The 24,683-nt window shown below is 48.9% G+C and overlaps 1 protein-coding gene across 5 annotated transcripts in view; it reads right to left on the reverse strand.

Moving 5' to 3' along the window:
- GON4L (gon-4 like) overlaps positions 1-24,683 on the reverse strand; it is a 113,825-nt gene that overhangs the window by 663 nt on the left and 88,479 nt on the right. For all 5 annotated transcript variants that reach the window (XM_029581253.1, XM_029581252.1, XM_029581251.1 and 2 more), the window contains 3 exons: positions 19,844-20,036; positions 11,699-12,386; positions 2-104 (listed from right to left, as the gene is read on the reverse strand). In XM_029581253.1, coding sequence (XP_029437113.1) covers positions 2-104; positions 11,699-12,386; positions 19,844-20,036 — 984 coding nt within the window. The remainder of the gene's footprint in view (position 1; positions 105-11,698; positions 12,387-19,843; positions 20,037-24,683) is intronic.

Raw genomic sequence — 24,683 nt, forward strand, 5'->3', positions numbered from 1 at the left:
CCTCACTGGGGGTTTTAGTGCCCAGTTGCTGGGAGATGCCGTGGAAGGTTTCCTGTTGTGCTCCTCTCTCCTGACAGGTGGTGAGAATCACACGATCAGCTTCCCTGAAACAACAAGAAGAGGGCCAGTTCCTCAGACTCTGGCTTGGTCTGAAGGCTCCTCTATCTCTGTACCGCACGCCACTGCAGCTTATCTATCCCTGCCCCCTAGGAAATGCTCATGTATTTGTTCCTGAAAGGGGTTTAGTAGAGGGGAATAAACAAATCTGCACGGATTGGGGCAGGTGCTCATGCTTGCAGAAAGAGATGGGGTTAGTACTGAGAGGCTGGAAAGGAACAAAGGATAATTCCCTGTACGGACCCAGATCAGTCCAGACTGGGGTTGTGCCTCCCTTCCAGCAGATGGAGACAGAGAAAAAGTGGAGGTGCCCTTCAAGTTGACACGGTGTGCGGCGCCTGCATCTCTTCAGTATTTCTCTGTCTCCAGCAGATGAAGGTGGCAGAAAGCAAATGTTACTTACCTGTAACAGGTGTTCTCACAGACAGCAGGATGTTAGGCCTCACATCTCTGTGACATCACAGGATGGAGCCCAATCACAGAACACTTCTGTCAAAGTTTCCAGAACTTTGACTGGCCCCTACTGGGCATGCCCAGCATGGCACCAACCCTGCAGCCAGCAGGGGTCCCCCTTCAGTCTTGCTAAAAAGCTACAGCTAGTGCTGAAAAGAAAATAAGAAAACGTTAAGAACCCAACACCGCGGGGCAGTGGGCGGGTTTCGTGAGGACTAACATCCTGCTGACCTGTGAGAACACCTGTTACAGGTAAGAACATTTGCTTTCTCACAGGACAAGCAGGATGGTAGTCCTCACATGGGTGAGTACCGAGCTGAGGATGTCCGAAAATGCACCAAATGTACCCAGGCGTGCAAGGCACTAGGCCTGGGATGAAATTTGGCCAAGGGCATCCTGAACCTTAACAGGCAGGCGGAAGGGTGTAGGTACGTCACATCGTAAATAGGTTATGAAGGACAGACTGGCCGAAGATGGAATCTTGTCTTCCGGCTTTGTCCAAGCAATAGTGGGCTGTAAAGGTATGGAGAGAACTCCAGGTGTCAGCCCTGCAAATGTCAGGAAGCGGCACCGATCGAAGGTGTGCTACTGAAGTCGCCATGGCCCTCACAGAGTGTGCTTTAACATGGTCTTGAAGTAGAATGCCTGCTTGCTGATAGCAAAAGGATATGCAGTCCGCTAACCAAGAGGAGAGAGTCTGCTTACCCACAGGCTGTCCCTAACTTGTGAGGATGGAAAGAGACAAACAATTGAGTGCTCTTCCTGTGGGCAGCTGTACGGTCTAGGTAGAATGCTAGAGCCCATTTACAGTCAAGGGTATGCAGAGCCTGCTCTCCTGGATTGGAATGGGACCTGGGAAAAAAGGTAGGTAGTATAATGGACTGATTGAGATGAAACTACCTTAGGTAAGAATTTAGGGTGAGTGCGGAGTACTGCCCGGTCCTGCAGAAGTTTAGTGTAAGGTGGGTAAGTAACTAGAGCCTGTAATTCACTAACTCTGTGAGCTGAAGTGATTGGCAAAAGGAAAATCACTTTCCATGTGAGAGATCGAAGGTCACAGGATTGAAGAGGCTCGAATGGTGGTTTCATGAGCCGACCCAAAACTAGGCTGAGGTCCCAAGAAGGGACTGGAGGAGGCTCAAGGTGAAGCAAGCCCTTCAAAAAGCGTGTTACGAGGGGTTGTACTGATATAGGGACATCCCCGACACCTTTATGGAAGGCGGCTACCGCACTGACATGCATCCTGATGGAGGACGTTTTTAGACCTGACTCTGACAAGTGCCAGAGATAGTCCAGAAACTTTGTGATTGGACAGGTAAAGGGGTCAAGGGATTGAGAAGAGCACCATGACGTAAACCTGTTCCATTTGTAAGAATACGATTTTCTCGTGGAAGGCTTCCGTGAAGCAATCAGGACACGAGAAACTGGTTCAGAAAGGTTAAGTGGCTGAAGGATTAACCTTTCAACATCCATGCCTTCCCTGTACGTACCTGGATCAGTCCAGACAGTGGGTTATGTCCCCAATCCAGCAGATGGAGTCAGCGCAAGCTTTGAGGGGGCGTATCCATATATACTACTACCCCCTCTGCAGGAGTTCAGTATCTTCTGACTCCAGCAGATGCGAGTAGGGGAATCAGGTTTCTCCTCTTTTTCCTTCTTTCTCACTTTTTGGCTTGATTGTCTGGCTTGTTGCTGTCTTTTTCTCATGGATCAAGTTTGTATCAAGTTTGTCTTAAGTTTAAAAAAAAAGAAAAAAAGTAAGGCAGGGTCCTTTCACCTTTTGGGGAGTGACTTATCTTCCTTGTCTCTTCTCTGCGGCCGTGCTGTTTATTTCTCTTTGCAGCCAGGGGTAAGTTGGTTTTATTCCTTTGTAGTTTTTCCTTCACAGCACAGCCCCCGGTGCCTGCGAAAGCCGGTGGAGCCGGCCTCTTCGTTTTACACTCCCTCACCCGCAGCCATTTTGCAGCTCCTCGTGGGCTGCTGCGGCGCTTAGGGAAAGAGTTCTGGGGCGGGTTGTGTGGCCGGGAAGGCCCCCCCGCGGCACCCTCCTCTAGTTTTGGACAGCGGGCAGTGCGGGCCGCCCGGGCCCCCTCGCAGCAGCGCTTTGTGCGCGTGGCCCCCCCCCCCCCCCGAGGCTTTTTCTCATTTTTGGCGCTGTTTTTCCTCTCTCCTCCGGCGATCCCGATGCCGCGGCCGTCACGCTGTGCGGCCTGCGGCGACCCGGGGTCCCGGATTTCCCGGGAGGGCATCTGTGCACGATGCCTTCCCGGGGGGGGAAGGTACCTCACAGTCCCTTACTGATTTTTCTTTTTTGCCCGGGCGGCGCGGGCCGGCCACTCCGCCATTTTTGGTGGGAACGGCGGCCATTTTACATTCTGAGCGCCCTGAGGCGCAGGCCACGAGGGAGAACGGCTCTCTGGAGGATTCTACAAGCGGGGGTGCTCCCCCGATTTTGGTGCAGGAACCAAGCACCCAGAGCCAGGGAGCAGGAACCACACCGCCCCTCGAAGCGCACCCGAGCAGTCCGGGGTTATCTCCGGAGTTTATCCTGCTCATGCATACAGCTTATCTGCAGGGGCTGGAAACACCTGTGGGACCCCCCCCCACCTAAGATCCCACGGATGTCGCCCTCGGCTGGGGGCGGTGCCAGACCCAGCGGGACAGGGACCTGACCTCCCGGACGGGGGTCAAGGGGATGGCACGCAAGAAGGGGATGATCCGCGGACCCTACGCCTCTTCCAGAGGGAAGAGCTGACGACCTCATCCCGCAGATCATTCAGGAATTAGATCTGGACCCGCCTGCCCCAGTAGCTCCCGCTGTCGTCACTTCTTCAAAGAAGGGAGATCCAGTCCTGGCGGCACTCCGGCCGAGGGCTCGGGCTTTTCCCATTCATGACCATTGCTGCTTCCTACATTGGGTCGGGTCGGACTCCCCCACCCGGAATCGTAGCGCATTCTACACGCTCTCAGGCGGTATCCTGGGCGGAGTCTTGCTCGGTATCCTCGCAAGAAATTTGTAGAGCAGCCACCTGGAAGTCGTTACACACGTTCTCGAGGCACTATCATCTGCACCTCGCCTCTTCGATCTCTGGACACTTTGGCGAGCAGGCCTCGCAGGACCCCACCCGATTTAGGGAAGCTTGGGTACATCCCACTGTCTGGACTGATCCAGGTACGTACAGGGAAAAGAAAATTATTACTTACCTGCTAATTTTCATTCCTGTAGTACCATGGATCAGTCCAGACGCCCACCGCGTTTGGGTTCTTGATCCTGCTCTGCTCTGCGTTACTTCTTGCTCGCAGTGTTCTGTGTCTTCACAGTCGTTTCTTTTCACTGTTTTTCACAGCTCCCTACAAGTTGGTAGGATGTTTGCGGTTTACTTGTTGCGGTTACAATTGTTTTCATTATCTGTTTCCACAAACTTGATCCTTCGGGGGTTTCTACTCGGGCTTTGATATACTTGATACTGAACTCCTGCAGAGGGGGTAGTAGTATATATGGATACGCCCCCTCAAAGCTTGCGCTGACTCCATCTGCTGGATTGGGGACATAACCCACTGTCTGGACTGATCCATGGTACTACAGGAATGAAAATTAGCAGGTAAGTAATAATTTTCTTATCAGGGACAAGGCTTGAAGATTGGGGTGGCGGAGGCACCCATCATTTTGAGTGATTAGAAGCGGGTCCTTTCCCAAGGGAATTTGCCTGCGAATGGAGAGATCCTGAAGTATTGGAAACCACACTTGGCGCGGCTAGTGGGGTGCTATTAGGATCATGGTTCCCTTGTCCTGACGTAACTTCACGAGAGTCTTCGAGAGAAGTGGAAGTGGAGGAAATGCGTATAGGAGACCGGTTGCCAATGAGAGGGAGAACACGTCTCTTGGCTGATAGTATTGGCTGTGAGTGAGAGAGCAGAAAGTGTCTACTTTGCGATTCTGAGGTGACGCAATAAGATCTATTTGAGAATAACCCCCCATTGGAAGAAGATCAAGTTAGCTACTGAGCGGTTAAGAGACCACTCGTGCGGTTGAAAGGTGAGACTCAGCTTGTCTGCCAACACATTGTCCACTCCCAGCCAGTAGGTGGCCCTGAGGTACATCAAGTGGGAGAGAGCCTCCGCCCATATCTGTGCAGCTTCCTGACACAGAAGGTAGGAGCCCGTCGTCCCTCCCTGTTTGTTGATGTACCACATGGCCACCTGGTTGTCCATCTGGATCAGGATGACTTGATTGGAGAGGCGATCTTGAAATACCCTGAGAGCATAGCTGATTGCTCGCAGCTCCAGGAAATTTATGTGGTGTTTGTAGTTGCAGTCTTCCTCAGAACTCAAGATGTTCACGTCTACCCCTATCTAGACGATTAGTTAATCAGGGCTCCTACTCAGCAAGCTGCTCTGTCATCTCCAAGCATTATCAGTACCGAGTGCTTCCATTCGGCCTTGCTTCTGCACCAAGAGTCTTCACAAAATGCCTTGTTGGCTTCCTCTGGAGACCCAAGATCCTTGTGTCTGCAGATCGGCCACATGGGCTCCCCATCCGAGGTTGGAAGCATCAGTGGTGATAGTTATTTGAGGGTCTGGAGCCTGGAAGGGCAAGCCCTGGAGGAGATTGATCTGATTTTTCCACCAGGCGAGAGCCAGACTGAGTGAATCAGTTACTTGGACAATGGTCGACAAGGGCTGAATGGATTGAGTCCATTGTGACCTTAGAGTCCACTGCATGACTCTCTTGGCCAAGCGGGCCATTGGGGTGACCTGAACTGAGGACGCCATGTGTCCCAGGAGGATGAGAAAGCAGTGTGCAGTCGTGGAATGGTGAGACTGCAGCTGGTGTGCAAGAGACACGAGAGTGAGAGCTCGCTGTCGAGGCAGGAAAGCCTTTGCCTGCAAGGTGTCCAAGTCTGCCCCAATGAACGATAAGGTTTGAGATGGGACTAAGCAAGATTTGGCGTAGTTGACGAGAAATCCAAGTGAAATTAGAGTGTGTAATGTAAAATGTAGAGACGACAGAGCAGCTTGCTGAGTAGGAGCCCTGATTAACTAATCGTCTAGATAGGGGTAGACGTGAACATCTTGAGATCTGAGGAAGACTGCAACTACAACAAGGCATTTTGTGAAGACTCGTGGTGCAGAAGCAAGGCCGAATTGAAGCACTCGGTACTGATAGTGCTTGGGGCCTACTAAAAACCTCAGGTATTTGCGATGAGATGGAATTATCGCGATATGAGTGCATGCGTCCTAGAGGTCTAGAGAGCAGAGCCAGTCTCCTCTTTGTAGAAGAGAAAGAAGAGAGCCCAAGGTTACCATTTTGAACTTCTCTCGCTGGAGGTACTTGTTGAGGGCACGTAGATCCAGGATTGGATGAACGCCTCCTGATTTTTTGGGGATTAGAAAGTACCAGGAATTGAACCCTAGGCCTTGTTGTGAGTATGGCACTGGTTCTATTGCGCTGGACTGGAGGAGGAGGGAGACCTCCTGCTCCAGGAGCAGTGAGTGGTCAGATGTTCTCCACGTCGGTAGAGATGGGGAGTCCGGTGGAATGGAGAGAAAGTTCAGACGATAACCTTGAACAATTATTGCTAGGACCCACTGGCCCGAGGTGATTGAGTGCCACCTGTTGTTGAAATGGCACAATCGACCTCCCACTGGTATGTGGGGCAATGGAAGCTGGCTGCTGCTCTCTATGTAAGAGTCAAAAATCGGAAGCAGGGGCTGTTTGCGGTTTTTGTTTCCATGTCTGTTGAGACTGCGCTTTCTGGAACGGTCTCGTAGAACGGGTTCTAGTTGGTGGCAGGTAGGACTTCTTTGGGCGGAAGAATGACTTCTTAGAGTCTTTTTTCTAAAAGGCTGTTTTGAAGAGTATTCGGAAGGGATGAGAGAGAACTGTCTCAGGGTCTCATGCTGGTCCTTTAGTTCTGCCACAGTCCGTTTAATCTGCTCGCCAAACAGATTGTCTCCTACACAGGGGAGGTCAGACAATCTGTCCTGAACTTCAGGGCGAAGGTCGGAAGACTTGAACCAGGCCCATCGTCTTGCTGAGATAGCAGCTGCAGCTACCCTTGTTGCAGTGTCAAAGATATCATAAGATGATCGTATCTCATGCTTGCCTGCCTCAAAACCCTTGTTGACTAGGGTTTGGAGTTGCGCTTGAAATTGCTGAGGCAGGGAGTCTGTTAAGTCTTGTATCTGCTTAAATAAGACCCTATTATATTGGGTCATATAGAGCTGATAAGAGGCAATTCTAGAGATAAGCATTGATCCCTGGAAGACACGGCGACCAATGGCATCTAGAAACTTCTGTTCCTTGTCTGGGGGAAAGGAAGGTGTGAGGTTTTGCTCTTTTCTGGGCAGATTCGACAACCACAGATTGGTGATCTAACTGAGGTTTGCAAAACCCTGGAGCTGACTGAACGAGATAGGTGATGTCAGCTTTCCTGTGGACTGGAGCCACAGAGCCAGGATGTTCCCAGTTCTTTTTGAGGAGATCTAGAAGAACCTGGTGGATAGGGATGGAGGTTACTTCCTTGGGAGCATCCAGGAATTGTAACAACTCCATCATTTGATGCCTGTCATTTTGTTCAGTCTGCAATTGGAAGGGTACCAATTCAGACATCTCCTTCACAAAATTTATGAAGGAAAGGTCCTCTGGAGGAGAACGCTTTCTACTTTCAGTAGGTGAAGGTGGTGAAGGCAAATTATCGGTGTCTGGTGAAGAATCATCAGTCCAGGTGTCGTAGCGATCAGCACCTGCTCCTTTAGGGACTAGAGGAGGACAGGGCGGTGGGATCCCTGAAGGTCCTGGTCGAGGCTCCGAAGGACTCGAAGGAATAACTGGAGGCACTGATGAAGGCATCGATGGACACTTCGGCACCTATGGGTGAATCGGTGGCACCGACAGACGTATTGGCAGAACTCCCGAAGAATGGTGTGTCTCCTCCCAATGACAACGCAAGCGAGGAGGGCACCGGAGCCATCGGTGACCTGGGGTCCATCGGTGGAAAAGCATCCATGGGCGCTTCCATCCTCGAGAGCAGTGGTGCCAACGCTGCTGGAACCAGGTCAGTGGTCTGTTCCGCAATCTGTGCCGTGGAACCTGGAGTCGATGCATCGCCTTGTCGATGGCCTCCTGAACCATCTGGTCCAGTTCTTCTCGGAGACCTGGAGCAAGCAGCCCTGGCTCCAGAACAGAAGAAGGAGGCAGAGGCATAGCCGGAAGGACCACCGTTAAAGGCGGAGTCGCGGCTCCCGATACCCTGTCCCACGTGGTTAAGGAGGTCGATGCCTCGGTGACCCGGTCGCTGAAAATGTCGGTGCCTTTTCTGGACAGGGTTTCTTCGGCGGCTCAGAGGATGGCGAGGTCGATGATTTCGCTCCCTCGATGGTCAGAGACTTTCGATGCCGGTGGCGATGTTTATCTCTATGATCCCCTCGGTCCTGAGGGGGAGTAGAGGGTGTCAAAGGCCAAGAAGTTGTCGATGCCGGACGGTCGGTGGCCGGAGGTCGATGCAATGGACAGCGTCAGGGTTTGAGCACGGAAGAGAAGCTCCATCTTCTCCATTCTAGCCTTGCGACCTTTTGGTGTCATAAGGGCACATTTGGTACAGGTTAGGACATCGTGCTCACTTCTGAGACACATTACACAGACTTTGTGAGGGTCTGTGATGGACATAGTGCGATTATAGTCCGGGCACCGGCAGAACCCCGATGCCATGAAAAAATTGAGCCAAGGTACAGTCTATGGCCAGTAGGCCGCGAGGGCCAAACTAGACGGTAACGACGGAAAACGGGTAAAAAAACAAAAAACTTACTGGAGTACCGTGGCTTGAAAAAGTTGAAGGAAGGACCCCTTAGTAATTCCGTGAGGAAAATTCTTGTGAGGAATCTCTACAGAGCTCCTTAACCACGTGGCTACTGCTGCGCAGAAAAAAGAAGACTGAAGGGGGACTCCTGCAGGCTGCAGGGTTAGTGCCATGCTAGGCCTGCCCAGTAGGGACCAGTCAAAGTTCTGGAAACTTTGACAGAAGTGTTCCATGATTGGGCTCCATCCTGTGATGTCACCCATATGTGAGGACTACCATCCTGCTTGTCCTGTGAGAAAGGGCGTACCGCATTGCTCGAAGCTCCAGAAACTTGATTTGATGGGTCTCTTCGGCTGTTGGCCCAGTCCCTTGAAGGCCTTGGACGTGGGCTCCCCAACCTAGCTTAGAGGCAGCCGTAGTTAAGGTCACCTGAGGAGCCAATTGCTGGAAAGGAAGACCCACTTGTAAGTTGGCTTTGTGTGTCCACCAGGCAAGGGACAGACTAAGCTGGCTGGTTATGTGTACCAGGGACAACAGCGGCTGAGTAACTTGTCGCCACTGGGATTTCAGAGTCCATTGGGTCACTCATGACCAGGCGTGCCATAGAGGTGACATGGACTGTTGATGCCATGTGGCCGAGCAACCTGAGTAGCTGGTCAGCTGAGGCTTTTTTTGACGGCGGAGAAAGCTGGCAAGGTTGGACAGCGTAATTGCACGGTCGTTGGGTAAGAATGCTCTGCACAGTGTCGTGTCTAGATCTGCTCCTATAAAGGACAGAAAATGAGACGGTGTCAATTGGGATTTGGCATAATTTATTAGAAATCTCAATGAGTTTAGAAGCCTTATGGTGAGACAGAGAGTCGAGGGCTCCTTGTTTTGACTGGCTTTTTATAAGCCAGTTGTCCAGGTAAGGAAAAATGTGTGTGCCTCTGCTGTGTAACTGCGCAGCGATGACTGTCAGGCACTTTGTAAAGACTCGCGGCGCTGAGGCTAGGCCGAATGGTAGTACTTTGTATTGATAATGACTGCGGTACACCACAAATCGCAGATATTTGTGATGAGGTGGGGATATTGCAATGTGGGCGTACACGTCATGCAGGTCCAGAGAGCTGAGCCAATCCCCTTGTTGAAGTAGAAGAAGCATGGTGCCCAGGGATACCATCCTGAACCGTTCCTTGCGAAGAAATGTATTCAAGGCACGGAGGTCTAGAATAGGCCGGAGGCCACCAGTCTTTTTTGGAATTAAGAAACATCTGGAGTAGAACCCTTTTCCCTACTGATTCTGTGGAACCGGTTCCACGGCTCTGACCCGAGCTTTCCTGTGTGGTCGGCCCAGCTCCAGGACGGATTGGGTGGGAAGTCCAGGGGGTATTTTTGAAAAATTTAGACGGTAACCGTGGTTTACGATGGACAGTACCCACTGGTCCGTGGTGATTGTATGCCAATTTGTTGCAAAGTGGCACAGGCGGCCCCCCACTGGAATATGGCTGCTGCTGCTCTGGAAAAGAGTCAAAATCCAGACGCAGGGCCAGCTTGTGGAGCTGGCTGTGGGCTAGATGTTCTAGTTTGGCGCGCATGTCCCCCCTGAGGTGCCCGAGCCAGTCGTGCACGGGACGCAGGAGGGTAATATCTGCGTGGCCTGTAGAATTGTTTCTTGGGTTGTCTACGCATGGCCCTGCGGGCTACGGTGGGAAATTGTGGAGTGACAGTTGACAACTGGCGTAGGGTCTCATGATGGTCCTTTAACTGGGCCACTGCGTCCTGGATCTTATCCCCGAACAGATTGTCTCCGGTATAGGGTAGATCTGCCAGTGTGTCCTGCACTTCCAGGCGTAGGTCTGAAGCCAGGTCCAGCGTCTAGCACTGATGCCCGCTGCCGAGACTCTGGATGCGGTTTCAAAAGAATCATAGGCAGCTCTGACTTCATGTTTACCTGCTTCCATTCCCTTTTGTAGGATGGAGGACAAGGTTTCTTGTTGTTGCTGTGGTAATGTCTCCGCAATCTCCTGGACTTGTTTCCAGAGATTTCTATTATATTGGGTCATGTATAGTTGATATGCTGCAATTCGCGATATCAACATGGACCCTTGGAAAATTCTTCATCTCAACACATCCAATGCTTTCTGTTCCGTGCTGGGAGAAGCAAAGGAATGTGGACGCGATCGTTTAGCCTTTTTCTGAGCTGATTCCACAACTACAGAGTGGTGGGGCAGCTGACGCCTTTGAAAACCTGGGGCTTGTTGAACCAGGTAGGTAGCATCTGTCTTTTTATTGACTGGGGTTATCATACCTGGGTGTTCCCACAGGCGGTGCATGAGATCCAAAAGAACTTCATGTACCAGTATTGCCATTATTTCTTTTGGAGCATCTACAAATTGTAAGACCTCCAACATTTTATGGTGAGCATCTTCCTCCGTGACCTCTTTGACAAAACTGGCAGAGGAGAGGTCTTCTGGAGGAGATCTTCGCCTTTCCTCCGGCGGTGAAGGCTCTGAGAGCAAGTCCTCGGATGTCCGTGATGAATCCTCTGAGGATGCATCATCCCATGGATTACTAAAGCAAACAACTGCTCCATTTTGTCCAGGTGAGGACCTTTGGGGGTCATTTGTGCACAACTAGGGCATCGACGAATGTCGTGCAAGGGGGCCCAAGCACAAAACACAGACTTCATGCAAGTCCGGTATGGACATGGTCCTCGGACACTCTGGGCATTTCCTAAACTAAAGCGGTAAGCCGCCGGGAACCGACTGCAAGTACCCGAAAAAACACCGACCGTCGGAGTGAACGGAGCACGATGGGGGACCCCGATGAGGGATTTTTAAGAAGATAAACTTCAAATAGTTCCGTGAAGAAAGTTGTGAGAAACTTTTCACAGAGCTCCTAAACTACACGGCAACTGCTGTGCGGAAAAAAAAGAGACTGAAGAGGGACACCTGGTGGCTGCAGGGTTAGTGGCATGCTGGGCATGCTCAGTGTGCCAGTCAAAGTTCTAAAAACTTTGACAAAAGTGTTCCATGCCAGGGCTCCATCTGATGATGTCACCCATATGTGAGGACTACCATCCCTGCTTGTCCTGGGAGAAATGAAGTTTCACACCCAGAAATCAAACAGGCACCACCAGGTGGCAGCTGTCACATGTCTCCATCATGCTGCCTGGAGCATGTGACTGGCACTCCACAACTCCTCTCTGGTCACCACTGCCTCCTGAAATCAAGGTATCTGCAACCTCACATGACTAAAAGATTGTATGAAGCCCCCAATACGAACTAGGAAACACAATGGGCCATCAATCACAATCGTAATAACAATGGCTATGTGAAAACCTGTACCTGGTCCAGAGGACGACCTTCTCCCCGGTGGAGCTGACCATGCTGTTCTTGGCACAGACGGTGGCTTCAGTCCCTTTCTGCTGCTTAGCACATTTCTCTCTGCTCTGCTCTGCCAACTGCTCAGGTGAACAGGGCTCTGTCCCGTTCTCCATTGCTGGAGAAAGGTGACTCACCAGCTCTACGGGTGGGGGTTCTTCCATGTGGGTGCTGCAGGCTGGGGTTGCTGTAGTCTGGGACAATTTTGCAGTTGGGGGACAGAGTGGGACAAGCATATGCACATGACTGGATTCAGATAGTACAGGTAAGTGAGGGAGCTCTTGTACTGCACAGATGGTCTGAGATTTTGTAAAGTCAGAATCAAGCCTTGAAAGGGCTTTAGCAATCGCAGGGGGCTTCTGAGCACACTCTGTCCTCTTATATCCACATTCTTTACCACTGTTGCCAGGAGTGAGCGAGTCCATGTTAGGGGGTTGAGGCGCTGGTGGATTAAGTCCGCTATAGCTTGCAGCAGTTGGAACCTGGTGGGTGCTTGGGCTGCTGTCCTGTGCAGGGCCAGTGCAGCTAGGGGCTTCTCCAGCTGTCACCGAGCAGCGGGACTGCGTAACCCGCACCGAATCTTCATCAGGAAGCATCCTTTTCATGTTAGGACATTTTTGGGCAGCAAAGGACTTGTCTTCACTCTGGGATCCTATCCAAAAAAAGAAGAGTTTGGGGGTTTTTTCTAGGCAGTAAAATTAATACAAAAAAAAAAATGGAGAAATGTATTCTTACCTGATCATTTCCTCTCCTTTCGTTCTGCCACACCAGTCCAGATGGAGTGGGTTTAGTCCCTTTGCCAGCTGATGGAAGTAGAACACATCTATTTCTTTTTTATACTTGTATCATCACTGCTACATTGGTAGAAGGCAGACCCAATTAAGCCAGTATTCCTCTGATAAAATGTACTGAAAAACTACAAAAAAAAAAGCAATCAACTCTAAATACATTTTTTTTTTTTAAAGTTGGGGTTTTTTGTAAGATCCTCACTGAAAATTTCAGACTTAAAACACACACACACACATATATATATATATATATATATATATATAGACAGATAGATAGACAGCTAGATAGATCAGTGCCTTTTGAACATATATACATATATTCAAAAGGCACTGATAATAGAGCCTTCAAGGCCAAACTTAAAGAGACCATTGTGAAATAATCACTCTATAAGGAGGATGTAGCCTTTTTACTCCTTCCAAGAAACCAGCGACAGATGTATGGAAGCTACAGCAATCCCCCTGATTATTTCTCTGTAAAGGAAAATTGGTTCCCTGTATGTACCCGGATCAGTCCAGACCATGGGTTATGCGCTCCCTTCCAGCAGGTGGAGACAGAGAAAAACTCGAAGGGCACCCTCACTTAACTTGGTGTGCCTCCTGCATCCCTTCAGTATTTCTCTGTCTCCAGCAGATGGAGGTGGTGCAAACCCTGCAGTCTTGCCCTGATCTTAGGGTTGGAACTATATCCCTTTATTAAAAAAAAAAAAAAAAGTTGGCTTCTTGCACTTTTACAAGTCGAGCTTTAAAAAAGAAAATTGAGAAATCCTCCCAGGGGGTTAGGCAGGTTCTAGTGAGCCATCCCCCCTGGTAAGAAGGCTGAGGAGCTGGGATTGGTTACCCCGCGGGGCTCCTGAAAGGTAAAGGCAGGGGAGAAGATTAGCGGTGGTCTGGTCCCTCTTCTCCCCTCGCTGCCTCGACCGAAGAAGAAAAAGAAAACGAGCAGCCTGTCGTTGCTATTTTTTTCTCTCTGTTCCTTAGCCATGCTATTCGAGTCGGGTTAAATCGAGGCAGTTTTTTCGCTGAACGTGGTTTCTTCGGGCTCCCTGCTGTTTCTCCTTGCATCGCCTGCGGGGAGTCTTCATCCACACTCTCCCGTACAGGCCTTTGCTCTCAGTGCCTGGATGGGGCAGGCAGCTCTTCAAAGCCCCGAGGTGCCTTAAAAAGATCAGTACCTCGGGAGGCTAAAGCCGATCCGTTCCCTCTCAGGGCGGGAACGGCGGCCATCTTGAATACTTTTGCAGCAGCAGAAGCCAGAGCAATGGGGGCAGGGGAGTTACCTCCTGATCTATCCCCGGTCCCTACCAGTCCTGGGGACCCTTCTGACCAAGACCAGGACGTTTCTGAGTGTGAGCCAGGTCCCCTGGTGGGGGAAGGGGCCGGCTCTAATGCTTTCACCCTGGACTTGGTGCTTCTTATGCACAAAGCCTTTTTGGATTCTCAGACTCAGCAAAGCAGTGCTTCGCGATCGAGTCGTCCTGCTGAGCCTCCGAATAAGATTGCCAAACGTTTAGATTCTCAGGCATCATTGCGTGGCTCTTCCGTGGCAAGAGCAGATGCAGCGGATGGTGGGGCTCCGGGCATGGACACTGTACATAACCCAATGTGCCACCTGCAGTCCCTCAGTATTGACCTGTACCCAAGCCAAGATGACAGCAACCATAGATTTCTAAGCAAACTCGCTCCTCTCAAACGAGCCGGAAGCAGGTGAAGCTGCCCAAAAAGACAATGGAAAACTCGTTTCCTAAATTTAACATAAGCGGTCATACACGCACAAATGCATGTGCAAATACACACTCGTATAGGCCACGATCGTGTGCATACAAGTAGCAGCGCAAATATGCACTCAAGTTTAGGTTGCCGTCTTATGCGCACGAGTACCCGTGCAAACATGTGCTCCAGTCGAGGTTGCAGACTTACACGCAAAGATGCACTCAAGTCTAGATCGAAGACATACACGCTCAAATCTAGGCCGTGGCCTTATGAGCACATGCAACCGCCACGCGGGGAGCATGCCCGCACACGCCGAGGTATGCGAGAAAAGAACCACTGCAGTGGCCTACCACATGACTAAGTAAAGCCTGCCTGCACCTTCAGCACATTAGGGCCCAGATCCATTTAACATCCAGCAGCGAAAATCATCGGCCTGAAGAGTGCTACAGTCAGGCCTCTTGACTGGCTGAGAATCCATGGAGACTGGGGCCAAGAGCCACCATGTCACTACACAGGCTTTGCGGATAAGCAAATTAAAACCAGCAGAAGACCTCTACCAGAACCAGAGACAACTCAGTGCAAGTGCCTCTCTGCGGGACAGGGAACTGCTGGCAATAGATGAGGAGGGGACTCTCCTGTCGACACTACTAGGGAATCGAAAATAGCTGCCGTTTCCGCGCTGACGGGGAAAGCCTCAGTGCTAGACCCCGTCATCTGTGAGGTTTATTCTACCAGTGCAGTCATGCTTGACGCAGACCCCTGAAAGCTTCTGCTGCACGCACACGCTGTTCTTTCTCGCACCTGAAGCACCACCAGTTCTGAACGATAAGCGGGGAAATAGTCCCTCTGTGCCATGGTGCCAACACCATGGCACACAGGCAGAGAAGCTGCTGGAAAACCTCATCGATGAGCTCCTGAGCTGCTAAGGTAGCTTCCTTCCCGGGAACCCCGCTGCTGCACAGATTCCTCTATCTAGTTCCTTGTTCTCTTTTTTTTTTAAACTCTCTAAGAACAAATAAAGATCCATAGAAACCAATACTTTCCTTTGGTGCAGAGGCTCAGGTTCCAGGAGCGCAGGCCGCATGGCAGATCAGAAAAGAGCCAGACTTACAATACCTACTCCCTCGAATGGAACACAGAGCTGCTAGCAGAAAAATTAGAAAATCAGCCAAATTAAAAAAGGGACCGACTAAAAGGAAACAACTGCCCCCTTCCTGTAGCTGCCTCAGCAGCCTCGTGAAGGGGAGGGATCTGGACCACCAGATTTACACCCCACAGAAGAATGGAGCAAACATACAAAAGGGTCACCAACCCCCAGCTCATCCACCTCAACCAGACAAGGGAAAGACCCACTAGGACCCAAAAACCCGCTGGGAGGAAGACTCATAAATCCAAAACAGTCTCCTGACTGCAGAACTGCAGGTTTTGCACCATCTACCATCTGCTGGAGACAGAGAAATCCTGAGGGACTGCAGGTGGCACACTGGGTATGTACAGTGTCAGTGAAATTTTCTCTGTCTCCATCTGCTGGCAGGAAGGCAAAACTCAGGAGTCTGAACTGATCTGGGTACGTACAGAGAATTGGAAATACACCTCGGTTAGATCTAGTGAGATTAAAAATTTGCCTTTCCGCACTGACAGTACCGAACAGAGAGTTTACATTCGAAAATGTGGGACATGTAGACTTTTGTTCACCCCTTTCAAATCTAGAATTGGTCTGAATGATCTGTCCTTTTTTGGAATCACAAAATATATTGATTAACATCCTTGTCTTTATAATCGCCAAAATCCTTCCCTTCCTTTCTGAACACACTTCCAGAACCCTTATTCACTCTCTCACAAGGAGGGGTATAGAGAGACATAAGAGAGGAGAGGTATGAGGTGCTGCAGAGTGAAGGCCTTTGTAGGTGAGAAAGCAACTTGAACTGTATGAAGGAGTGGATAGGGAGCCAATGCAGTGACTTCAGAAGAGGGATTTCTTGGGCATAGAGACTTTGGTGAAAGATAAGTGGTGCAGCTGAATTTAGGACGGATTGCAGTGGAGAGAGATTTATTTATTTTATTTATTTATTTATTTAGAGTTTTTATATACCGGCAATCATGAAAAACATATCTTGCTGGTTTACATCGAACAGGAGTGCATTATATACAAAAACTAGAACTGTGGTGTCCGAAGGTACAGTTACATTTAACAAGGGTAGCCGAACTAGGAGAAGGAAGAAGAGAGGAGAGAAAAGAGATGGTTAAACAATATACAATTTAAATATAGTATACAAAATAAATGTTATATACAAGAGGAATGGTGTTTTAGGAGTCATTGGAATGTGTCATTGGGTTGTGTCCGGAAATGCTTGTTTGAATAACCAAGTCTTAAGTTTTTTCCTAAAAGTTAAGAGGCAGGGCTCCTGTCTGAGGTCTGTAGGAATGGAATTCCACAAAAGAGGGCCAGCTGTGGAGGTGGCGCGATCTCTTATGGTGATGTGTCTGGTCGTTTTCGCTGGGGGAACTTGGAGGGAGCCTCTATAAGCATCTCTAGTAGGTCTGGTAGAATTATGTGTTTGGAGAGGGAATTGAAGATCGAGAGTGGTGAGTTGATGTATAGTTTTGTAGGTGATGGTTATGGCTTTGTACATGATGCGGAAGTAGACGGGTAACCAGTGAAGCTCTTTCAGGACGGGGGATATGTGGTCTCTTTTCCTTGCGCCTGTCAAGATTCGGGCTGCTGAATTTTGAACCATCTGTAGGGGTTTGGAGTATGATGATGGTAGACCTAGCAATAGGGAATTGCAATAGTCTAGTTTCGAAAAAATGACTGCTTGGATGATCGTTCTGAAGTCTTGAGCGTGGAAAAGAGGTCTTATCCTTTTCAGGACCCACTGAGAGACCCGTGAGGGGCAGGTTGCAATAGTCTAAGCAGGAGGAGATGAAAGAGTGGATAAGGGTTCTGGTAGTGCGTTCAGAAAGGAAGGGAAGGATTTTGGCAATGTTATAGAGAAAGAAATGGCATGTTTACAGAGTTTTAGATAGGTGTAGACAAGGAGAGAGAAGAGTCAAAGAAAACTCCAAGGTTACGAGCTGATGGGACCGGGATGACAACAGTGTTATCCACAGAAACAGAGAAAGGAGGAAGAGGAGGTGGCTTGGGGGGGAAAGATAAGGAGCTCCGTCTTGGCCATGTTGAGTTTAAGGTGGCGGCGGGACATCCCGGCAGCAATGCCAGACAAGCAGGCCGAGATCTGGGACTGAATTTCTGGTGTAGAAAGGTAGATCTGGGAGTTGTCAGCATAAAAATAGTATTGCGAGGAAATCAGAGCCCCAAGAGAATTAGTATATAGATTCCAGCTGAACTACCTCATCTCCATCTGAAAGCTGCTGAATCCAGCGCAGCCATGCACTCTTGCAAGAAAGCTCAAACAAATTGCCACTTGTACTGATAAAGCAGCTGATGAAAAACATGCTTTAATGGAAGCTCTATTTTTCTATCCTGCGGGTCCTCGAGTGCAGGGCCTCCTTGCAACGTGATGGTTGTTTTTCTGCTCACCTCAGAAACCTCTGCATCAACCTGTGGCATTTGAAATGAATGACCTCGGACTCTGAAGTGCGGGAAGCTTAGAGAAAACGCTCTTCCATCTGAAACGGGTTGCTGGAGAGTCCCATTCACTTAAAACCATACTCTCTAATTCTTAATGGAGGGGGAAGCCTGTTGATGCTTTCCATAAACCTTGGATCCCAATCAGGAGTCTCTTCAATGTTATATTGCGCCAACCTTAGGGAAGAGTGAATCTGTGAAATGAATGCGGTAATCTCTTCCTCTTCTTCCCCCATATTTTCCATTTGAGTCCTTAAATCTTTTCAGGGGTCTACATGGAAACCCAAAAAATGATCCTGAGGTTTCTGTATTGCAGGAACCGAAGCTTCTTTTTCTTCATCCCAGCTTTGCAAAGCACAGAAAAGCCTGACAAAAGAATTTGAGTTTAAGCACTTGTGGAAGCTGCCAGGTAAGACGGATCCCTTTCGGAATCCAAACCAGCGGGTCAAACGTTATCTTCACTTGCAACTGTGCAGTGCTTCCTGCTTGTGTTCCAAACTCAGCTGCCTCGGGGGTGAGCGTGTAACTGCTCATTCTGAACCTTACAGCTTTGTTCCAGGTTCTAGCGATTCTATTTGGTGGAGCTTTTTTAGAAACATCCTCCATGGTTTATTTGCTGCAAGAGCGTGCTGTCATAGCTGTGCTGTCGCCATCTGCTGGTAGGGGAGAAAAACCCAATTGTCTGGGCTGCGGCTGTGAACCACCATCAGAAGGGCTGAAATGGCCTTAAACTCCCTGAATTGTATACTTACATCGTTTGGAAAATGATTTGAAAATCACTGGTTTAAAGGCCTTCTGTCTTATCTTAAAGCATTCAAGGGACTTTTCTTTTTCTTTAATTTTTGTGCTAAATGGTAAAGAAAGATAGTGAAGGGCTTCCTCCTTTTTCTTTCCTCTGTTGTTTTGTTTTTTTAAAACAAAGAAAGGAACAGAAGTCCCTAACTATTCCTATTTATTTTATTTATTTATTTATTTTTAAATCAGAAGAGACTGTGGGTTTTGCACCTCTGCCATCTGCTGGAGACAGAGTAAGACTGAGGGACTGTGGGTGGCACCTTGGTATATATGCCAGGGTTTGTTTGAAAAAACTTCTCTGTCTCCATCTGCTGGAGGGAAGGCAAAACCCAGGTGTCTGGACTGATCCGGGTACGTACAGAGAATCTGCTTTAACCTGGCTCAACCAAAAACCCTCTGATGGGGATAGGAGCATAATTAAATATGTAAAACTTAAAGATACATGACCCAAAAGAACTAAAAGTCTTAGATAAAATGTTTTGGGGTTTGTTTGTTTTTTATTCAAATCCTAGGCTAGACGATTAAAATGATCAGCGGTAATACTGCTGCTCCATCAGTAATTCTTCTATCAGCTGGAGGCAGAGAATACTGGCAAAATCTGATCTGTGCTCCACGTATGAAGCAGCAACATCACACGTATAAAAAAAAAAATAAAATAAAATGTGTTCTGCCGATATCAGCTGGCAGAGGAACTAAACCCAATCGTTCTGGACTAGTGTGGCAGAAAGAAAGGAGAACTGCATTATTTGTCTCCTTACAATTCAGACATTTCAGTGACTGTAGAACCCTCAAGCAGCAGTCATTTCAGTCTCTCCCAGCAGGAGAAGCTGTAGAGAATGGTGCACAGCAGGTGATCTCACAGCTTGGTTTTTTGGGGGAGGGGGGGAATGGAGCACGAGCTCCCCCCTCCAAATTTCTCCCAGCAGAAGACACTATAGGGAATGGTGCCAGAGCATAGACTGTGAGGGGGGTGCACAGTGGGGCTCCTGCATGAAACACTGACTGACTTTTTTTTTTTTTTTTTGGAGGGGAGGGAGATGAGATGGGGCTCAAGCTCTCCCCTCCCAGAAGGAGACAGTGTAGGGAATAGTGCAGGAGCATTGGCTATAAGGGAGTAGGAGTTCACAACTCTTCCATTCCCTGTGGGGAATGGTGACAGAAGTAATTTCGCATGGCCATCAACAGCTTTTGCTGTTCACTGATCCAACTGGGGATCCTTCTCCTCACCTAAAGTCTTCCTGAGTCCTGATTTTCTCTTCTCCTGCAAAAGGTCCACATTGGCCCTGTCTTTCTCGTCTTGGCATTCCTCAGCAGTGACACGACCTGTGCCAACCTCCTTCTGTGGGCTCCCTTCTGCCTGCAGGCTCCCACTCTGCGTCTCCTGGGAATCTCGACCTTTAGCAGACTTGTTGTCACATGCCTGTAGGTCACAGAGATGTTAACTAATTCCTCTCTCCCCTCTAATCCCATATTCAAACATCACAAACCCATCCAATGGATGGCATCATATGCTATTACTGAGAAATTATTACTTACCTGATAGTTTCCTTTTCCTTAATCTAGACAGATGGGTTCAGGACTAGTGGGTTATGCACCTCTACCAGCAGATGGAGACAGAGCAAACTGATGTCACAACATATATACTCCTGCAGTGTCATCAGCCTGCCAGTATTCTCTTCAAAAGCAACTGTGGACAGACCAGCAAAAAACTTGATTAAAAACAGATAACCATTTCAGTACTCAGCCAACAGGAAACATTGAGCTCAGACAAATACATGAACAATAGTTTAGGGACTGGAGTAACACTAACCAGTAACCCCTGGAACACAGTCACCCAGGAGGACTATAATACAAACATATGGCAGCCAAGGGTAGGAAACTGAACCCATTTGTCTAGATTAAGGAAAAGGAAATTATCAGGTAAGTAGTAATTTCTCATTTCCTAGCACCTAGACAGATGGGTTCAAGACCAGTGTAATGTACTAAAGCTACTCCCGAATAGGGTAGGAGGCTGCCCGTGGTCCAGGCAAAACCGCCTGTGTAAAGGCTGCTTCCTCGTAGGCCTGTACATACAGACTATAATACCTGGAAAAGGTGCGTCAGGAGGACCATGTCGCAGCTCGGCAAATGTCAACAGGAGACAACAATCTAACTTCCACCCATGACATTGCCTGAGCCCTAGTGAAATGAGCCCTAACCTGAGTAGGCAATGGCTTTTCAGCAGCCACATACACGGCCATGACTACCTCCTTAATCCATCGAGCTATTGTAGCCTGCAAATCTGGCTCACCCTATTTACCTACACCATGAAGTACAAACAGGTGATCCATCATTCGGGAAAGGCTTAGAAAAATCCAGATACCTCAGGATATGTATCTTGACATCCAAGGGACGCAATAGGCGATATTCCTCCGTATCTCTTTCCTGATCCAGAGACGGCAAAGAAATGGACTGATTCAAGTGAAAATCTGAGACCACTTTAGGAAAGAAAGAAGGAACAATTCGCAGTTGAATCGCCCCTGAGGTCACCTGAAGAAACGGTTCCCGACAAGGCCTACAGGTCGAAAATTTGACGCACAGAACATATCGCCACCAGAAACATCGTTTTCAAGGTCAGTAAGTGCAAGGAAAGGGAACCCATTGGTCAAAATGTAGGACCCGCCAAAAAGTCCAAAACCAGATTAAGACTTCACAAGGGAAGACGAAGGTGTTTCACTCCCCTCAAGAAAAGAGCCATATCAGGATGAGACTATAAGGAATCACCATTCACCTGACCCCTTAAACAGGCAAAAGCCACTACCTGTACCTTCAAGAAATTAAGGGCCAACCCTTTATTCAATCTATCCAGCAAAAATTCCAAAATGAGTAGGATCCTCACACCAAGTCTCAAACACTCGCCAAACCCGTACATAGGCTAAGGAAGTGGAGAATTTTCATGCTCATAGCAAGGTGGCAATCACCGCAGTAAAATTTCCACGCTTCAACAAGCAAGCCCTCTTAAGGGCCATACCGTAAGACAAAACAGAGTCATATCTTCGTGAAGGACAGATCCCTGCTGCAACAGATTCCTATGTGCCAGAAGATGAAGGGGGGAGTCTACCAGGAGTCTTCACAGATCTGCATACCATAGTCTCCTGGACCAACGTGGTGCCACCAAAAGCACCATCCCCCTGAGGCCTTTGACCCTCCAAACTATTCTGCCCAACATGAGCCACGGAGGAAAGTCATTCAGCAGCTTGTCCTCTGGCCAGACCTGCACAAGAGTATCGATACCAAAGGACTTCGGATCTCTCCTGCGACTGAAGACTCAAGGAACCAGCAGGTCTAGGAAAGGAAGGCCCCAGCAATCCACTATCAGCTGAAACACCTCATCCAACAATACCCATTCTCCTGGGCCAGACTCTCCCTGCTGAGAAAGTCTGCTCTTACTTTGTCTTTTCCTGCAATGTGTAAGGCCAAGATCTCCTGAAGATACACTTCCCCCATTCCATAAGTTGGTCTATTTCCTGCAACACTTGCTGGCTCTTAATTCCTCTCTGCCAATTGATGAAAGCCACCGTTGTTGCGTTGTCCGTCATTACCCGGACCGCTCGACCCTGCAGCCTGCCAAGCAGACCACCCAGGATTTCAGCCGATTGATGTTCCAGAGAGACTCCTCTGAATTCCAGCACCCTTGTGCCGATAATTTCTGACAGTGAGCTCCCCAACCCTGGAGGCTTGCATCTATCAAAAGTACCAACCAGTCCGGCGATGTCAGGGAAACTTCCTTTCTCAGATGATCCGCTTGCAACCACCACTAAAGGTGGGAGCAGATTTCCAGCGGCAGGTGGAGCCAAATCAAGTAGTCCTGAGACTGCGAGGTCCAACGAGACAGCAGGAAGCGCTGAAGAAGAAGCCATCAAACAGAGTACCTGTAGATAGGCCCACACTGTTGGGTATATAATGTTCACCAAGAAACACACCTATGTCATCCACTTTTGAATACAAGCTTCTGGCAAGAAAACTTTGCCCTGCCTCATGTCGAAACGAACACACTGATAATCCAATGACTGAGATGGCTGAAGACTGCTCTTGGCTAGGTTCACCACCCAACCAAGCTCTTGTATCAGGGGACAGCACCTTGCAGGTCATCAGTCTGCTCTCTTCCAGAGACTTGGCCCGAATCAGCTAGTTGTCCAAATAGGGATGATCTAGAATCCCATCCTTTCTCAACTCTGCCACCACTACCTCCATAACCTTGGGAAAAGTTCTGCGTGCAGTGGCCATACCAAAAGGCAATGCCTGAAACTGAATATAGCACCCCACACTGCGAAACACAGAAAACGGTGCTCCAGTCAAATGGGAATATGGAGGTACGCCTTGCACAGATCCAAGGAGGTCAGAAATTTCCCCAACTGCATGGCCATTATCACTGAGTACAAAGTTTCCATGTGAAAATGAGTCACCTGCAAATGACGGCTGACCCTTTGAGATCCAAGATGGGACAAAAGGAGCCCTCCTTCATGAACACAAAGAAATAAATGGAATATCACCCCATATTTTCTTGAGATGTGGGTACTGGAACCACTGGGCTGTCTGAGACAAAAGGCCTGAGATCTACCAAAAAGACGAGTTCTCTGGAAGGTCGCTCCTCTGTAGGGTTGAAAAATGCTTGGATCCCCGAGCACGACCTCTCATGGTAAAGGAGCACAGCATCTGCTTCTTACCCCAGGCAACCGGGGATTCGCCCCACTTACTGGTCAATTTCTCCAACTTGCTTCAAAATAAAAGCAAGCCTTCAAAGGGCAATTTTGTAAGATTAGCATTAAGAGGTCGCATTGGCTGACCAATTTCTCAGCCATTACAGATACCGGGCCGCTACTATCAAAGCCATCCCTCTGGCCGAAGTGCGGACCAAATCATAGCCCGCATCTTCCAAAAAGGCAGCTGCTGCCTCCATAACTGCCCTGGAATTCACTCCAGCGTCATTAACCTCCTGAGAGAGAAGTAAACAAGAGCGAGCCACCAGGGCACAAGAAGAAGCTATCTGCAACATCAATGCCACTGCTTCAAATGCTTAAGGATGGACTCAATTCTCCAATCATGAGCATCCTTCAAGGTCACTCCACCCTCTACAGGGATAGTCATCTTTTGGAGACAGCACAAACAAGTGCGTCCACCTTCGGAAATCGTAAATAATCTCTCACCACTGGATCCAAGGGGTATAGACCTTCCAAAACATGGCCCCCTTTGAAATTAGCCTCCAGGGCGCCCCATTGAAAATCAATTAATTCTTGAATAGCCTCCATGACAGGGAAAAAACAAGAGGCTTTACGCAAGGAGACCAAAATGGGATTTTTCTTTGGCTCATAATTGGAATCCATCCTAGGCACTTCCAGCATTTTCAAAGTCCGGGAAATCAGAGCTGACAGCTCATCTCTATGAAAGAACCGCAACATAATCCTATATGGTGCCAGTCCCAGAGGAATTTCCCCATCCTCCAGGGAGTCAAGATCAGCCTTGTCATCCGTGGTATCCGGATCCCTATCTGGAAGCTCTACTGCTGATCTAGATGTATTCCGGCGCTTAACAGCAGTAACAGGCTGCGGCTCACCTCTAGCAAGATTGATCTGGGCTGGGGCCTGCACCTGAAGAAAGGATTGCAACCCTTGAAAAAATTCTACCCAAGAGAAGGCAGAAGGATCCAAACCAGGAGGCATCTGTGCTGCACCCACTGAGCTACCTTCCGCCGCTGACAAACCAGTTAACGGAGTTTCAATATCAGGCATTCTTCCTGACACGTCTTTACCCAGGCCCTCATCAGACTGGGAAGAACCAGGCTTAGAAAATCAGAGTAAGATAAACCTCCCTGAGCCTCCAAACAGCACTGGCACACGTTAGAGGGCACTCCAGGCTGAGATGCCTGAATATGACAGGCAACACCATAGGGAAAGGCGCTTAAATTTCTCAGCTATAGGTGCCATTCTTCTTTGATTTTTTTTTTTTTGTTAGGCGTCTAAACTTTTAGGCGTCCCAAAGATAAGCGCCAAGCAACGCGCCCAAGCATACAGCTTAAGCGCACATCTAG

This window comes from Rhinatrema bivittatum, chromosome 16 (assembly GCF_901001135.1).
Source record: "Rhinatrema bivittatum chromosome 16, aRhiBiv1.1, whole genome shotgun sequence".
In the NCBI taxonomy this organism is placed as follows: Eukaryota; Metazoa; Chordata; class Amphibia; order Gymnophiona; family Rhinatrematidae; genus Rhinatrema; species Rhinatrema bivittatum.